This window comes from Azolla caroliniana, unplaced genomic scaffold (assembly GCF_043228905.1).
Source record: "Azolla caroliniana isolate FFs.n. ecotype wild unplaced genomic scaffold, voAzoCaro1.0.p SCAF_9, whole genome shotgun sequence".
Lineage (NCBI taxonomy): Eukaryota > Viridiplantae > Streptophyta > Polypodiopsida > Salviniales > Salviniaceae > Azolla > Azolla caroliniana.
Window position 1 is genome coordinate 2,805,256 of NW_028230444.1, and position 13,532 is coordinate 2,818,787.

The following is a 13,532-nucleotide window of genomic DNA, read 5'->3' on the forward strand; positions in this document are numbered from 1 at the left end:
GATCAAAGATGCAGTATTTCATTTTAACATCAAAATCGGTGTACACGGACTGCCTTGCTCATAGCATAACTTGTACAAAAAGGGACCATCTCAATGAAGGAAAAGGCTCCAATAAGAGTCGTAACTGCTAGAAAACATCAGGGACATTGCACTTCGAAGAAAAGAATCAGTAAAAGGAGATGGGTCATTCGGCCGAAGATAAAAAAAGGAAAGAAGCCAAGGCTAAACCTTTCATTGCAGACAGATTGTGACAGCCAAATATGTCTGTAAGCCAAGAAAGCATGTAAAATCATCCCCCACCCTCTCTCATGAGAAACTATACTCATAACTCAGTTGAGGCAGATGGTACACCAAATATTCTTAAGTTCCTATCACCGGTTCCAACAGCCATATAATTTGCATCCGGCCCAAATCTTAAAGATGAAACTTTACCTGTAAATTGAAATTCACAAAATGAGTGAGATCTCTTTTATAGACACAAACTTAATAAAAAATATCAATTTTACATGGAAATAAATACATTACCTGTGCCAGACAAATCAGGAAGGACCTTGATACAATTCCAGTCCTGTTTGACACTGGCAACTTGGTAGATCCTGCAATAAAAGGATATAATAAATGTACATCACCATTGTCAAGTTATGTGATTTAAAACATTCTGAATTTATAGCAAGCTGAAGAATTACCTGACTTTTACCAATGCAGAGTAGAAAACATTTAAAGAAAAACTGACCTTATGTCTGACCCAGCTATGGCCAAATAGTTCCCACTGAAATCAAACTCCACTGTAGATGCATTTACAATATATGTCAGCCCATCCTAGTTATAAATGGAGTACATGGATACAAACTGAAAAGGACAACATGCAGATAGAAATGTTGTCCGACTCACCAGCATTAGTTGGTGTATTAGAGTCATATGGTGAAAAGGAGCGAAAATTCTTTAGTTTCCTCAAGTCCCAAAGCTTTACGCCATCCTGGGCAGCTGTCTGAAGGAATCCAACAATACATGTAAGGTATCATTACCAACAAACCACTTGGCATGGCATGAAAACTTCAAACAATCATACAAATTGCAGCTTTTTCATGGGTACTACTGTATTAAACTTAGCTGCTAGACCTTTCCAAAGTCACATCTTTTTAGATGGTTTTGTGAATATTATAAAGCTTTTGCAATTTGCAGAAGGAATGGAAACAAGCAACAGATCTAATACAAATGTCAAGCATCACAAATGTACTTATCATGGGAATATGTCTGCACAAATCCATCTTGGGAAGTCAATAGAACCATCCACAAGCTCCCTGTTTTATTCTAAACTTCTCGCTTCTATCTTAAACCCAACCTACTCATCGAAATTTACAATTGCAAAATGTTTTTTTCACTTAAGAGCATACAGATAGCTACCCAGCTCCATGATTAACTAGGAAAATTCCTAAATATACCAATGTTTTCCATCCACCACAACTCTATTTTTTGCACCCAGAAAAATAAATTAGGACACTGAAAAGAAATCAATTATTAGTTAGTATTGATCAGAAGAAGTTGTGCACCGCAAGGAAATAGCCATTTTCAGAGAACGATATATCAGTAACAGGTCCACTATGTCCTTCAAATTGTGCCACATTAGCCTGGAGCATAACAATAAAATAACATACTTTAATTCTGGATATCCTTGGAAAAGAAAGCACGTCAGATTGAATGGAAATATTCACATTGTCCAGGAAACATACCTGAGATTTCACATCCCAAATTCGAACAAGAGACTCAGCCGTTCCCATACCTAGTATAAGCCCATCAGGATGAAATGCTGCTGATGTATAGCCATCCTGCATTGTAGACTCGGTCACCTGCACAGAAAGTTCTATTTAATTAGATTCAAGGGTCAGTTTTTATTTTTATTTTACGAAGATACCCACGGACAACCAAAGGTCCAAACTTCTATATTGGCTTATAAAAGGTATAGCACAAATGCAAGCATTAAGATGGCTGACCTGGACTAGGCATTCCCCATAAGAAAGATCATAAAAGCACCAGCTTTTGTCTGCTGATGCAGTCACAAAATAATTCTCTGTTGCATGCAATGTAACAGCACGGACCTAAAACACATAATGCATATAAATCAATGAGCTGGGAAACAGTATGAGAAAACATTAGATGAAAAAACATTCGAATTTCCTACAATCATAATGAAAGCATCAATAAACATGAAAAGAATGAAGAACATAGGACCAACCTCCCCTGTATGGTCTCGTAGTGTGTGTTTGCAGTCATATGATCCATCATCTTTTCCTTCCCATATCTTTACAGTCTGTTAAGTAGTTCCAGGTTAGCACATAGATGATCCTCAAAAATGAACGGATAACATGTGAAATTCAGCATTTCAGTCTCAACCTTGTCAGCAGAACCAGTCAAAACATATCCATGCTTTGGAACAAATTTGACACTATTTATCTGCATACAATTCCAACATTTGTAAACTTTATAATTTGGCAATACATTCTAGCATCACAACAAGATATTGTAAAACAAACCCTTTTGCTGTGTCCAGATAGAGTTGATAATATCTCTCCAGAAATCCGATTGAAAACTACCGCATTAGAATCCATCCCACCGGTCACAATCAGATCCTGCAGCCATCAGATATGATCAAATTAAAACATTCGTAAAACCAAACAATATAGGGAACTCTGAAGCACCCATGACTTTTTCCTTTAGTTCCTCAAATACCCCGAATTGTTTCTTTATTTCCCCAAACTTTCATTATTTTGCCAAATGCCTATGTCGACCCAGTAACAGAGGAAACGGGGATCTAATTGCTCAAATACATGTACAATTGAGAAAAAATGGATGAATGAACCTTATCCTTGCTCAACAGAGCTATTTGGGCAAAAAGTAAAAACATAGGGACATGTGGAGAAACACTAGAAACTAGGAAATAAAGAAAAACTCAGGTATTTCAAAGTCTTCACAAAATACTTATATGACTGAAAAGCTGTAAACCGTTGTATGTTGCACATCCTATGACAATATACCAAAATTTCTCAATAAGGCTGATCAAGGGTATTTGGGCAAAAAGTAAAAACATAGGTGCATGTGGAGAAACAAGGAAATAAAGAAAAACTCAGGTATTTCAAAGTCTTTCACAAATATATGGCTAGAAAGCTGTAAACCTTTGTATGTTGCACATCCACTGACAATATGCCAGGTTTGCTTGTTTTGTGGAGAGGATGGCTGGATAGTTGTGTATAACTCTCCAAAGCTTCTGGAGAAGCCAAATTGGAGGAAACCTGCGTTAACATATAATACATGAAGTGGGATTATAACTATCCAGCTATGAAGAAGTAGAAACAAACAAACAAATTAAAATCTCTAAAAATACAACAATGGCTCATGAGACCTGAGAAAGGTTATAACTATTTGATGTTAACCCAATAATGTCATAGAAAACCCTTGATACAAAACCTGTCGTTTCTTTCTTTGTGCAGATAATGTTGAATTGCATTCAGTCAGATCCTTAATGACGTCAGCAGTGACTCCTTGACGAGCTCTCTTACCTGCAGGTGCTTGCTCTTCCTCTGGAGCTGCTGGAATGACAAAAGAATATTGAGATTCCTATTTGTTTAGGTCAGGGCATTCATGTGGCAAAATGATGTTTGAAAATTCCAACAACTTCAAATATAGATGGCTCAATGATAGTAAATAGAGAATATTCATGAAACAAACCTCGTTTTCCATTGCTTAATGCTGATGTTTGTGGAATAGAAGATATAGTAGGCAATTGCCGCTCTGCCTGAGCAAGTAAGATATAAGCCTCATCTCTCTCTTTCTTCAACCTTGCAATGACCCTGCAAGCAGCATCATGCTGAAAAGGAATTTTAGTATATTGTTGCTCATGCCTTGAGTGAGATGAACATGTTAATTAGAACATTGTAATTTTTGTTCTCACCTGGTACAGAGCATGGCTGAGCTCTTGCCGAGCTGCGTGCAATTGTTGTTCTAGAGCATAATTTGACAAGACAACTGCATCCCATTCCTGCAAAGAGATCAAAGATGTCCTGCTTATAGTTATCTACCATTGTCAGACTTACCACTTAATCACGGTTAACAAGAAATGGAATAGAGATGAGAAGTCAAAGTTGCAATTTTACTTGAAAAAGACCCATCTGGATGTTAATTTTATGCACAGAAGTCTATATAAATTTCAACTAATTATAAACAGCCAGAAACTCAGATAGGATGGCCCTCTACATGCATGAAATCTGACGGAATGGAACTAACCAAGTCAATAGCATACAAAGCCTTTGCAACTATAATTACAGCAAAGATACATTCAAAGGATTCTACGGCTGTTCAACCTTGAATTAATTTTCTGAAAAAGCCATAGAAAAATTACATTCTGAAAAGCCCAAGCTTTAAGGAACAAAATAAAAGTATTCACAATAACTTCCACCATAGGAATTTGTAGAAACTTCCAACTTACACATTAAAACATACTTGTGCAGATGTGTTTAGGGATATTTCACTAAAAGTATGAGTGCATCATATGGATGCACTAAAGCCTCAATATTGCCATTTGTACCTTTGACTTAAATTCATGAAAGGGAATTATCGAGTAACTTACATTCTGAAAAAGGCCTAACATTCCAGGAATGCTGGCAGCTTGCAATGGCCTTGGCTTGACAGCCTAGAGAAGAAAAAACAACAAAACGTGATAGTGAATTGAAGATAGGCAATATTTCAGGAGAATATAAACTTTCACGTATATCTATACACAAAAAAATCATACATACATACACAAAAATGCATATGTATATATGACACATATGTACCCATATACACATGCATACACATACACATCATGCACATAAATAGATATAAGTACAACATGATACACATATATAGATATAAATACAATATATTACGTATGTATACTAATTGAATCTGAAACTAAGCTCTTGTTTACCTTGTTAACCTTGATAGGCACAAGATCTTCCACAGAAAGGCTTTCCTTAGTGACCGGACAAGCACCATATTCCTGCACACAAAAAAAACTAACATGATGAGAAATTTTTTCACAGTAAAAAGCAGATCGAAAACACAGATATCATTTCGAAAGGGAAATGAAAAGAAAGCGTGATTTTTTCTTCTTGCCGAGATATGTTTCTCGATGAGTCTTTTCTCAAAGAGCAGACCAGAGCGGGCGCAAACGACGGGTTCTTCAGGCGTGACGCCTGATACTGGAGGGAGGGAGGGGAAGCGAAAAACCAAAACGAAAGACGCAGATGTTAGCAGGATTGAAACAGCGGGAGATGGAGAGAATAACAGCAATTGCCGCAGGAGAAGAGAAAGAAAGAAAGAAAGGTACGGCGACTTACTTGCACAGAACATATCGACACAGCTCGATCTATCCACAGAAAACTTCCTTCGTCCTCGGCACAGCTCGATCTCTCCACAGAAAACTTCTTCTTCCTCTTCGGAGCAGGGGAGGGGGGGAGGAGGAGGAATGGAAGCGGAAAGCCCTTGCTTAACTTAAATCTCTGTAGGTAGTGTGTGTGGTAGTAGTGTGTGTGTATGTGTCTGTGTCTGTGTCTGTGTATGTGTATGTGTGTGTGTGTGTATGTGTATGTGTATGTATGTATGTGTATGTGTATGTGTATGTGTATGTGTGTATGTGTGTATGTGTCTGTGTGTCTGTGTCTGTGTATGTGTATGTGTATGTGTGTATGTGTCTGTGTCTGTGTATGTGTGTGTATGTGTCTATGTATGTGTGTGTCTGTGCATGTGCATGTGCATGTGTATGTGTATGTGTATGTGTATGTGTATGTGTATGTGTATGTGTATGTGTATGTGTATGTGTATGTGTATGTGTATGTGTATGTGTATGTGTACGTGTATGTGTACGTGTACGTGTACGGGTACGAGTACGAGTATGTGTGTGTCTGTGCATGTGCATGTGCATGTGTATGTGTATGTGTATGTGTATGTGTATGTGTATGTGTATGTGTATGTGTATGTGTATGTGTATGTGTATGTGTATGTGTATGTGTATGTGTACGTGTATGTGTACGTGTACGTGTACGGGTACGAGTACGAGTACGAGTACGGGTATGTGTATGTGTATGTGTATGTGTATGTGTACGGGATTGTGTATGTGTACGTGTATGTATACATGTTTTAAGTTTTAACTTAAATCTCTGTAGGTTGTGTGTGAACAAGTGTTCTTTCACAAACTAGTCGGGTGTTTGGTTTTTGGGTTCATATAAGGGCATCTGTGGAGTGGAGTCTTCCTACATATCATGGACCGCGAACTAGTGATGTGCAGATTCACCACACACCTTCATCTCACCAATTGTATTTATTGTACTCTTCCCTCGCCCTTTGTTTTTTTCTGTAGCATTGTCGTTGCTTAACCATCCTCGCGTTTAGTTTTCAAGCTAAGTGTACTCATCTCTCACCCCAAATATGGGATAATGGAGTCTTTCTTTAATTTTTATCTCATATCTATTATTGGATAACCTTGCAAACTAGTTTAATTTGTCGTTTTAATGAGCAAGGGTATGATAATTCAAAAAACAATTATCCTAGGATCTAGGACAAGCCCAGAGGGGCCTATGACACTGTGGATGAGGTGTTGATTTGGGAGTCTTCATGTGTTTGGTTCACAACAAATTGAATTGTTGTCGAGACTCTATCAATGAGGCTAATCTCTCTTCGTAGGATGCTATTCAACAACCAAGGTATAACCTAAGGCAATATTTAGTGGTATGGAACACCGATGGCATTTTATGTTTGTCTCATGTCCTTCTCTTGAGAGTAGTTGGTCTGGTTAAGCACTCTTAATCCATATTCTCCTTGATCTTATTCTTTTGCTCATCATTAGTTCGTGCTTTCCTAATCAAGGAGTGTTTCAAACTATGAGATGTTGCTCTTTTCAAATGGAATAGCTTTTAGGATCGTTTGAGAACTCGAGTTAACCTCTTAATCCTTCTCTCTCATTATTTATATTTCTATCATTCATAACCAAGTGTACGAATCTTAAGAACTTGAACCCTTCCTTTATGAACTTGGTAACATTGGTAAATTGTAGATGCATGGATTGGTTTATGTGTATTCTACGGTCGTTTTGCAGTGTTTGAACATGAGGACTAAGTTGCTTAAGCAAGCTACAAGTACCTCAATTAGTAAGTATTTTGTGATAAGAGGGAAACTCGTCCGAATGATTAGCACTACAACGATCAAGGGTTGTTTGACACATGTACCTACTTTTGATATTGACTCTAGCATGGATGTTGATCCAACCCTACCTAATGATTCTAGTGTGGAGAGAGTACTTTATCAATGAAGATTCCAAAATGCCACATTGTGCAAAGTTTCTTTGATCCACAAATTTTCAATCCCATCCATGGAAATAATGGCCTAAATGGATTGTTTTGATGTGAAAGGCCTAACTTACTTAATCAATTAAAATTAAGTATTTGTTGTATGTGGTATGAATATATGCTTGGTCATGTTAGAGGAAAATTGTGTAAGAAGACCCATTAAACCTTGGTAGTTAAATTGTTAAAATGAGTACAAATGAGTTAATATCGCTAGTAATAAAGTGCACATATGTTCAATTTGGATTTTCTCATGTTTTCATTCAGGTTTGATGAGATCTTTTACAATTTCAAGGCTTAGTTTTTTATAGTTCACATTTCAATTCATTTAAACAACTTGAGTTTGAGATTGCCAAACTGGTTTAAGCTGAATTGAACCTTTGCCAAATGTAAACGAGTCAAAATCGAAGAGGGGCCATAACGAGGGTTGAGCTAAAAAGGATCGAGTTTAGAAAGGAGAGAGAGCCAAAATACAATCAAATATAATATCTACAAGGAGCACATTTTAAGTTGTTACGCCTTTGCAACCCCTGCCCCTCTCCTTTATGAAATATATGTTCTCCCATCCATATATGTATATTTTTTCTTCCATTGCATGTTGCTTGTTTTCCAACATGTTGCTGGAGTGGGGAGGAGGGGAGGGTTGTCTCCCATGATCAATCATATCCTAGTGAATGATGGCTCAAAATGTTAATATGATGCCATCACTAATCACTGTCATGAATCACTCAAAATTTGCCAGAGAACCTGCTTCTTATGGATGAAGATAGAGATTCATGATCAACCATACCCTAGTGAGTGATGACTCAAAATGTTAACATGATCCCATCACTAATCACTCAAAATTTCCATAGAACTTGCTCCTTATGGATGAAGATAGTCAGTGAGATTCATGAATTATGATAAGTTGGAAGTCGAACAAAAGCTTTCAAAACACTCAGGAATTTAAAGATTGTTTTCGCAACTCCCAAGATATGTATGCCAAACGAGTTCTTGGTTCATTCCATATCAGCCTCCACAAGCACATTTTCCTCTTTCGAAAACATGTTGTCGGTTTCGATCTCTGACCAGGATCTTTCTCTTTTCTGCTTTTGATACATACGAAATGGCAAAATGGCAATCTTGACACATGTACATGTTATCCACAACATATATAGTTTCCACTTCATAAGTATTGATAAGAGCACAAGCAACAGCAAGCATATCACAATGTCCACATTGTTTTTGGTCATTTGAGTTTCCTTTTGGGGAGGCAAAATGTACATTTGAATGATATCCTTTTTGGGACATCTCAAAAACAATAGATTTTACCTTTGCATGTATAGCTTTACTTTGAAAGTGATTCGTATCACCAACAGAAAATGAATGTGCATTTCCCCTGGCATCAACCCACACACAGTTTTCTTGCTTCCTCCAAGCAGCATATTTTAGCCTCATAGCTTCAATCTTATCTGCATCCTCTAGGCTGCCACAAGCTGCAAATATATTTGCCATAAGGACATAAGCTTCAGCACAACTAATATCTAGTTGTATTGCCTGATCAAAAGACAGTTTTCCAAGCTTCACATTTGCCCATCTCCTACATGCACCTAACAAAGCAAGCCAAATTGCAAGATAATCAGAAGATGGCATCACCTTAATCACAGACATCGCCTTATCAAATTGCCCCGCACATCCAAAGGCCACCACCATACATGTATGATGCTCTAAGCTAGGAGTAATTCCATAGTTTTCAGTCATTCTCCCAAAAAGCATTTCTGCCTCTTCTAATAGCCCTGAGTGACTACATGCATTTAGAAAGCATACAAAAGTAACCTCGTTTGGAGAGAGACCCTCATTTTGCATCCGCTCAAAACAGTTGAACGCTTTATGGCCTTGTCCGTGTTGAGCATATCCTGCTATTAGAGCATTCCAAGAAACTACATCTCGAACATGAAACTCGTCAAGCACTTGCTGTGCTTTTTCAAGAACTCCACATTTGGCATACATATCAACCAATGCAGTGTTGAGCATAATATCCTTACCTAACAAACCCCTACTTATAATCTCTTCATGAATTTGTTCACCCTTATCTGTCGCTCCAGTACTAGCACATGCCTTCAGAACACAAATAAAGGTGACCACATCTGGGGAGAGGCCCTCACTTTGCATCCATTCAAAACAGTTAATTGCTTCATCACATTGCCCTTGTTCAGCAAGCCCTGCAATTAGTGCATTCCATGAGATTCTATCTCTAACAGGAATCAATTCAAGCACCTCTTGAGCTTTTGCAAGTTCACCACATTTGGCATACATGTCTACCAAAGCATTGCCAAGTCCCATGTCCTTCTCAAGAAGGCCCCTATTCATAACTTCATTGTGAATCTGTTTTGCCCTCTCTATATTCCCCACGATTGCACAAGCCTTTGCGATGCAGATGAAACTGACTTCATCAGGGAAGATACCCTCACTTTGCATTCTTCTAAAATACTTTAGTGCTTCCTGGCCTTTATTCTGTAGAACATACCCTGATATTAGAGAGTTCCAGGAAACTACACTTCGGATAGGAAGCTCCATGAGTACTTGCTCAGCTTTCATAAGTGACCCAAATTTAACATACATATCCACCAAAGCATTACCAAGTGCTAAATCTTTCTCCAACAAACCTCTCCTCCTAATATTAGCTTGAAATTTTTGGCCTTTTTCTATAGCTCCTGTACTACCGCATGCCTTTAAGATACAAAGAAATGTGATTGCATCAGGAGACAGGCCCTCGTTTTCCATCTGTTCAAAACAGTTCAGGGCTTCATAACCTTGTCCTTGTTGGGCATAACTAGAAATAATCACATTCCAAGAGACTATGTCCCGAACATGAAGCTCCTTGAGCACTTCTAATGCTTTTGCAAGAGCTCCACATTTGGCATACATATCCACCAAAGCATTGCTAAGCACAATATCCTTCAGTATCAAGTTCATGCTCAAAATTTTGTCATGAACTTGTGTGCCCTTTTCTATATCCCTTAAGCTACCACAAGACTTCAAGATGCAAATAAAGGTGACTGCATCGGGAGAGAGACCTTCAGATTGCAAATATTCGAAACAGTGCAATGCTTCGTAGTATTGCCCATGTTGAACATACCCTGAGATTAGTGCATTCCAAGATACTACATCTCGAACCGGAAGGCTTTCAAGGACTTCATGTGCTTTCACAAGTATCCCACATTTGGAATACATATCCACCAAAGTATTTCCAAGCACGATATCAGTCTCAAGCAAACCCCTAATCACAATATCATCATGAACCTTTTTCCCTTTTTCTATTGATCTGGTACTTCCACATGCTTTCAATATGCAAATGAAGGTGACTTCATTTGGAGAGATGCCTTCCCTTTGCATCCTTTCAAGGCAATGCAATGCTTCATGGCATTGCCTATGTTGGGCATACCCTGCTATTAGAGCAGACCACAAGAAAACGTTTCGAACTTGTGTTCCTTCTAGAACTTCTAGTGCTTTTTCAAGGGCACCACATTTAGCATACATATCCACTAAAGCAGTGGCAAGCACAATATCCTTCTCTAAAATGCCCCGATTTGCAACATCATCATGAATTTGTTTACCTTTCTCTATAGCCTTAGTACTAGCGCAAGCCTTCAAAATGCAAACGAAAGTGACCATATTTGGAGTAATGCCATCATTTTGCATCCGTTCGAAACAATTCCATGCTTTATGTCCTTGCCCTTGTTGGGTATATCCAGAAATTAGTGCATTCCAAGAAACCACGTCTCGAAAAGGAATCTCCTCGAGCACTTGTTGTGCTTTTGACATAACCCCACACTTTGCATACAAACTTATCAAAGTGGTAGCCAAATACGGGTTTTTTTCAAGTAATCCTTTTCTTCGAATTTCATTGTGCAGAGTAGAACCTGCTCGAAGATCTTTCTTCTTCGCTGATGCCTTGAGCAAGCCCAAAAGAGCAATATCCTCCTTATTGAGTTCATTGTTGATGATGGACCTTCTTGGTGTTTGCAATGAGGATATAATTACCATGTTTTTCGAAACAATTCAATGCTTTATGTCCTTGCCCTTGTTGGGTATATCCAGAAATTAATGCATTCCAAGATACCACATATTGAAAAGGAATCTCCTCGAGCACTTGTTGTGCTTTTGACATAACCCCACACTTTGCACACAAACTTATCAAAGTGGTAGCCAAATACGGGTTTTTTTCAAGCAATCCTTTTCTTCGAATTTCATTGTGCAGAGTAGTACCTGCTCGAAGATCCTTCTTCTTCGCTAATGCCTTGAGAAAGCCCAAACGAGCAATATCCTCCTTATTGAGTTCATTGCTGATGATGGACCTTCTTGGTGTTTGCAATGAGGATATAATTACCATGTTTTTTCCACACCATTGTTCCTTTCCGGAACTCTGTCCATCGGAGTTATTCTGCATGCCAATGAGCTCTCTCTCTCTCTCTCTATGTAAAATATAGGTATGTCGGTATGTTTGTTACGTATTTATGGATGGGTACATGCATGCATTTATGTGTGTATGCATGTATGTATGTGAACAAGCAAGATTCTACAGTGCCACAATTCTTTGAACAGCATTTCATGTTAGGCATTCATGAACCAACGGGTAGGAAATGCCGCCTGAGAATTCCATTAATCATTCTTGATGAATGACCTCTCTCTCTCTGTCTCTCTCTCTCGTCAATTTTGTAACAAGAGCACAGCCTAATCTTTCTCGCATTGAAGCCGCCATTCGATTAATTCCTGCAGGAAACGGGGCGAATCGACAATTTGATCTCCCACCTTTGTCTGGATTGACAGCAATTTTCAACGTCGTATTATGTATGCATGCATGTATGCATGTACATATATGTGTGTGTGTGTGTGTGTGTGTGTGTGATTATGTGTGTGTGTGTATGTATGTGTGTGTGTGTGTGTGTGTGTGTATGTAAGTACATATACAAAGTTCAAACAAGTGATGGGCACCTCATGAGCACATTCGGCCATGGTCAGTAGATTTATCGTGAACCACCCGTTAGAGAGAGTGCTTCATCGTGTTTGAATTCTGGTAAACAACAAATCATTGTTTCCTTGCAATGTTCCTTCTCAACCTCTCATTCCTCACTCAATCGTGGCATGGGCACACACACTGACATTGACACTTTGCTTCATCTTCTCATATTGAAGGTTATTTTGGTGATGCCCGTTCTCAATTTCATGTCACTCGTTCATTTTGTTGACTTTACGATGCATGATTGTCATTCTTGAATTCTCGTAAAATGTTTTCTTCCCATGGCCACGTATCATCCATTCTTGGTCATTGTCAAATCTTTGTTGCTAACTTGCTTATGTCCTACAAAGGCATGATTGTTGTGTTTCAACTTTGGTAGTAAATGTTTTACTACATCCATCCAACAATTCTCGTTTGTTTGTTCTTGACCACCATATGGCATGCGAGGCATCATCTCCATGTTTTGGTTTTTCCTAATTTTGTCATTGCTAGAGAATGGTTTGATGATGATGTTCATTATTGATCATCACATGGAACAAGGAGGCATAACATTCCATGCATTAACCTTTTACCCTCTAGTAGCAAATGACCAAGTGACACCCATTATAACCATATGCTCATGTTTCATCAATGTTCAATGTCTTTCACTATAATATTAATTATTTTATCGCTTTTAACTTAAATTCTGAGAGTAATCACCTTTGATCATTATCTTCACATCAAATATGTTAGCTTACACCGACCATTCAAATCAACCTTTAAATTGATGCTTTCTTTGCCCTAATGCTTGACTTTAACATGCATTAATGGGCAAGGTGGTAAGCGAGACCTAAGAGTTGATAACACTTTTGAATCTTTTTCTTCCTTGCAAATGATTCAAAAGCATTGAGGAAGAATCGAGTGATAGTCCATAGTCAAGGGAAGATAAGACGGATTCAAAGTCATAAAAAGATGACATGCATATGCCCCAAGGACAAACCAACCAACGAGGAAGTAGGAAAGGAGAAACCAACTCATTCGTCGATGGACAAAACCAATAGACAACCGGGGGGTTGGGGGGGGGGGGTAAACAACGTGGTAGCAAGGGCCGAAATGTCATGGAGCCGACAAACAAATAGACAAATGGTAGCAACAATGCATGGAGGGAGGGGTTGAGG

At 38.4% G+C, this 13,532-nt stretch overlaps 3 protein-coding genes across 5 annotated transcripts in view; 1 reads left to right on the forward strand and 2 right to left on the reverse strand.

Moving 5' to 3' along the window:
- On the reverse strand, positions 1 to 5,549 carry LOC147859854 (pre-mRNA-processing factor 19-like). Of its 3 annotated transcripts, XM_087324543.1 has the most exons (19): positions 5,433 to 5,502; positions 5,376 to 5,392; positions 5,152 to 5,237; positions 4,964 to 5,035; positions 4,622 to 4,684; positions 3,947 to 4,033; positions 3,724 to 3,862; positions 3,463 to 3,584; positions 3,171 to 3,287; positions 2,532 to 2,627; positions 2,392 to 2,451; positions 2,234 to 2,308; positions 1,992 to 2,096; positions 1,731 to 1,847; positions 1,551 to 1,628; positions 892 to 988; positions 734 to 785; positions 526 to 596; positions 1 to 432 (listed from the first exon to the last, which is right to left on the reverse strand). In XM_087324543.1, the coding sequence occupies exons 2-19, from the start codon at positions 5,386 to 5,388 to the stop codon at positions 323 to 325; spliced, it is 1,560 nt and encodes a 519-aa protein (XP_087180669.1). In that variant the 5' UTR covers positions 5,389 to 5,392; positions 5,433 to 5,502; the 3' UTR covers positions 1 to 322. The 3 variants fall into 3 exon arrangements, with proteins under 3 accessions (XP_087180669.1, XP_087180670.1, XP_087180668.1); XM_087324544.1 differs by having other exon boundaries at positions 3,463 to 3,581; positions 5,376 to 5,549; XM_087324542.1 differs by having other exon boundaries at positions 5,376 to 5,548.
- The window catches only part of LOC147859855 (uncharacterized), a 24,956-nt gene continuing 16,718 nt past the window's right edge, over positions 5,295 to 13,532 (forward strand). The window contains exon 1 of the mRNA XM_087324541.1: positions 5,295 to 5,361. Within this exon, the coding sequence (XP_087180667.1) occupies positions 5,310 to 5,361 (52 nt within the window). The 5' untranslated portion in view covers positions 5,295 to 5,309. The remainder of the gene's footprint in view (positions 5,362 to 13,532) is intronic.
- LOC147859856 (pentatricopeptide repeat-containing protein At3g03580-like) lies at positions 7,914 to 11,402 on the reverse strand. The gene is made up of 2 exons (XM_087324555.1): positions 8,234 to 11,402; positions 7,914 to 8,123 (listed from the first exon to the last, which is right to left on the reverse strand). Exon 1 carries the CDS (start codon positions 11,400 to 11,402, stop codon positions 8,385 to 8,387), a length of 3,018 nt encoding a protein of 1,005 aa, XP_087180681.1. The 3' UTR covers positions 7,914 to 8,123; positions 8,234 to 8,384.

Bases quoted from the DNA above. Each gene is read 5' to 3' on its own strand.
- LOC147859854 (XM_087324542.1), bottom strand. The intron at 3,863-3,946 runs GTGAGAACAAAA...ATTCCTTTTCAG, and splicing joins TCAGCCATGCTCTGTACCAG to CATGATGCTGCTTGCAGGGT. The intron at 433-525 runs GTAATGTATTTA...TTCAATTTACAG, and splicing joins TCCTGATTTGTCTGGCACAG to GTAAAGTTTCATCTTTAAGA.
- LOC147859856 (XM_087324555.1), bottom strand. From the start codon at position 11,402: ATGGTAATTATATCCTCATTGCAAACACCAAGAAGGTCCATCATCAAC.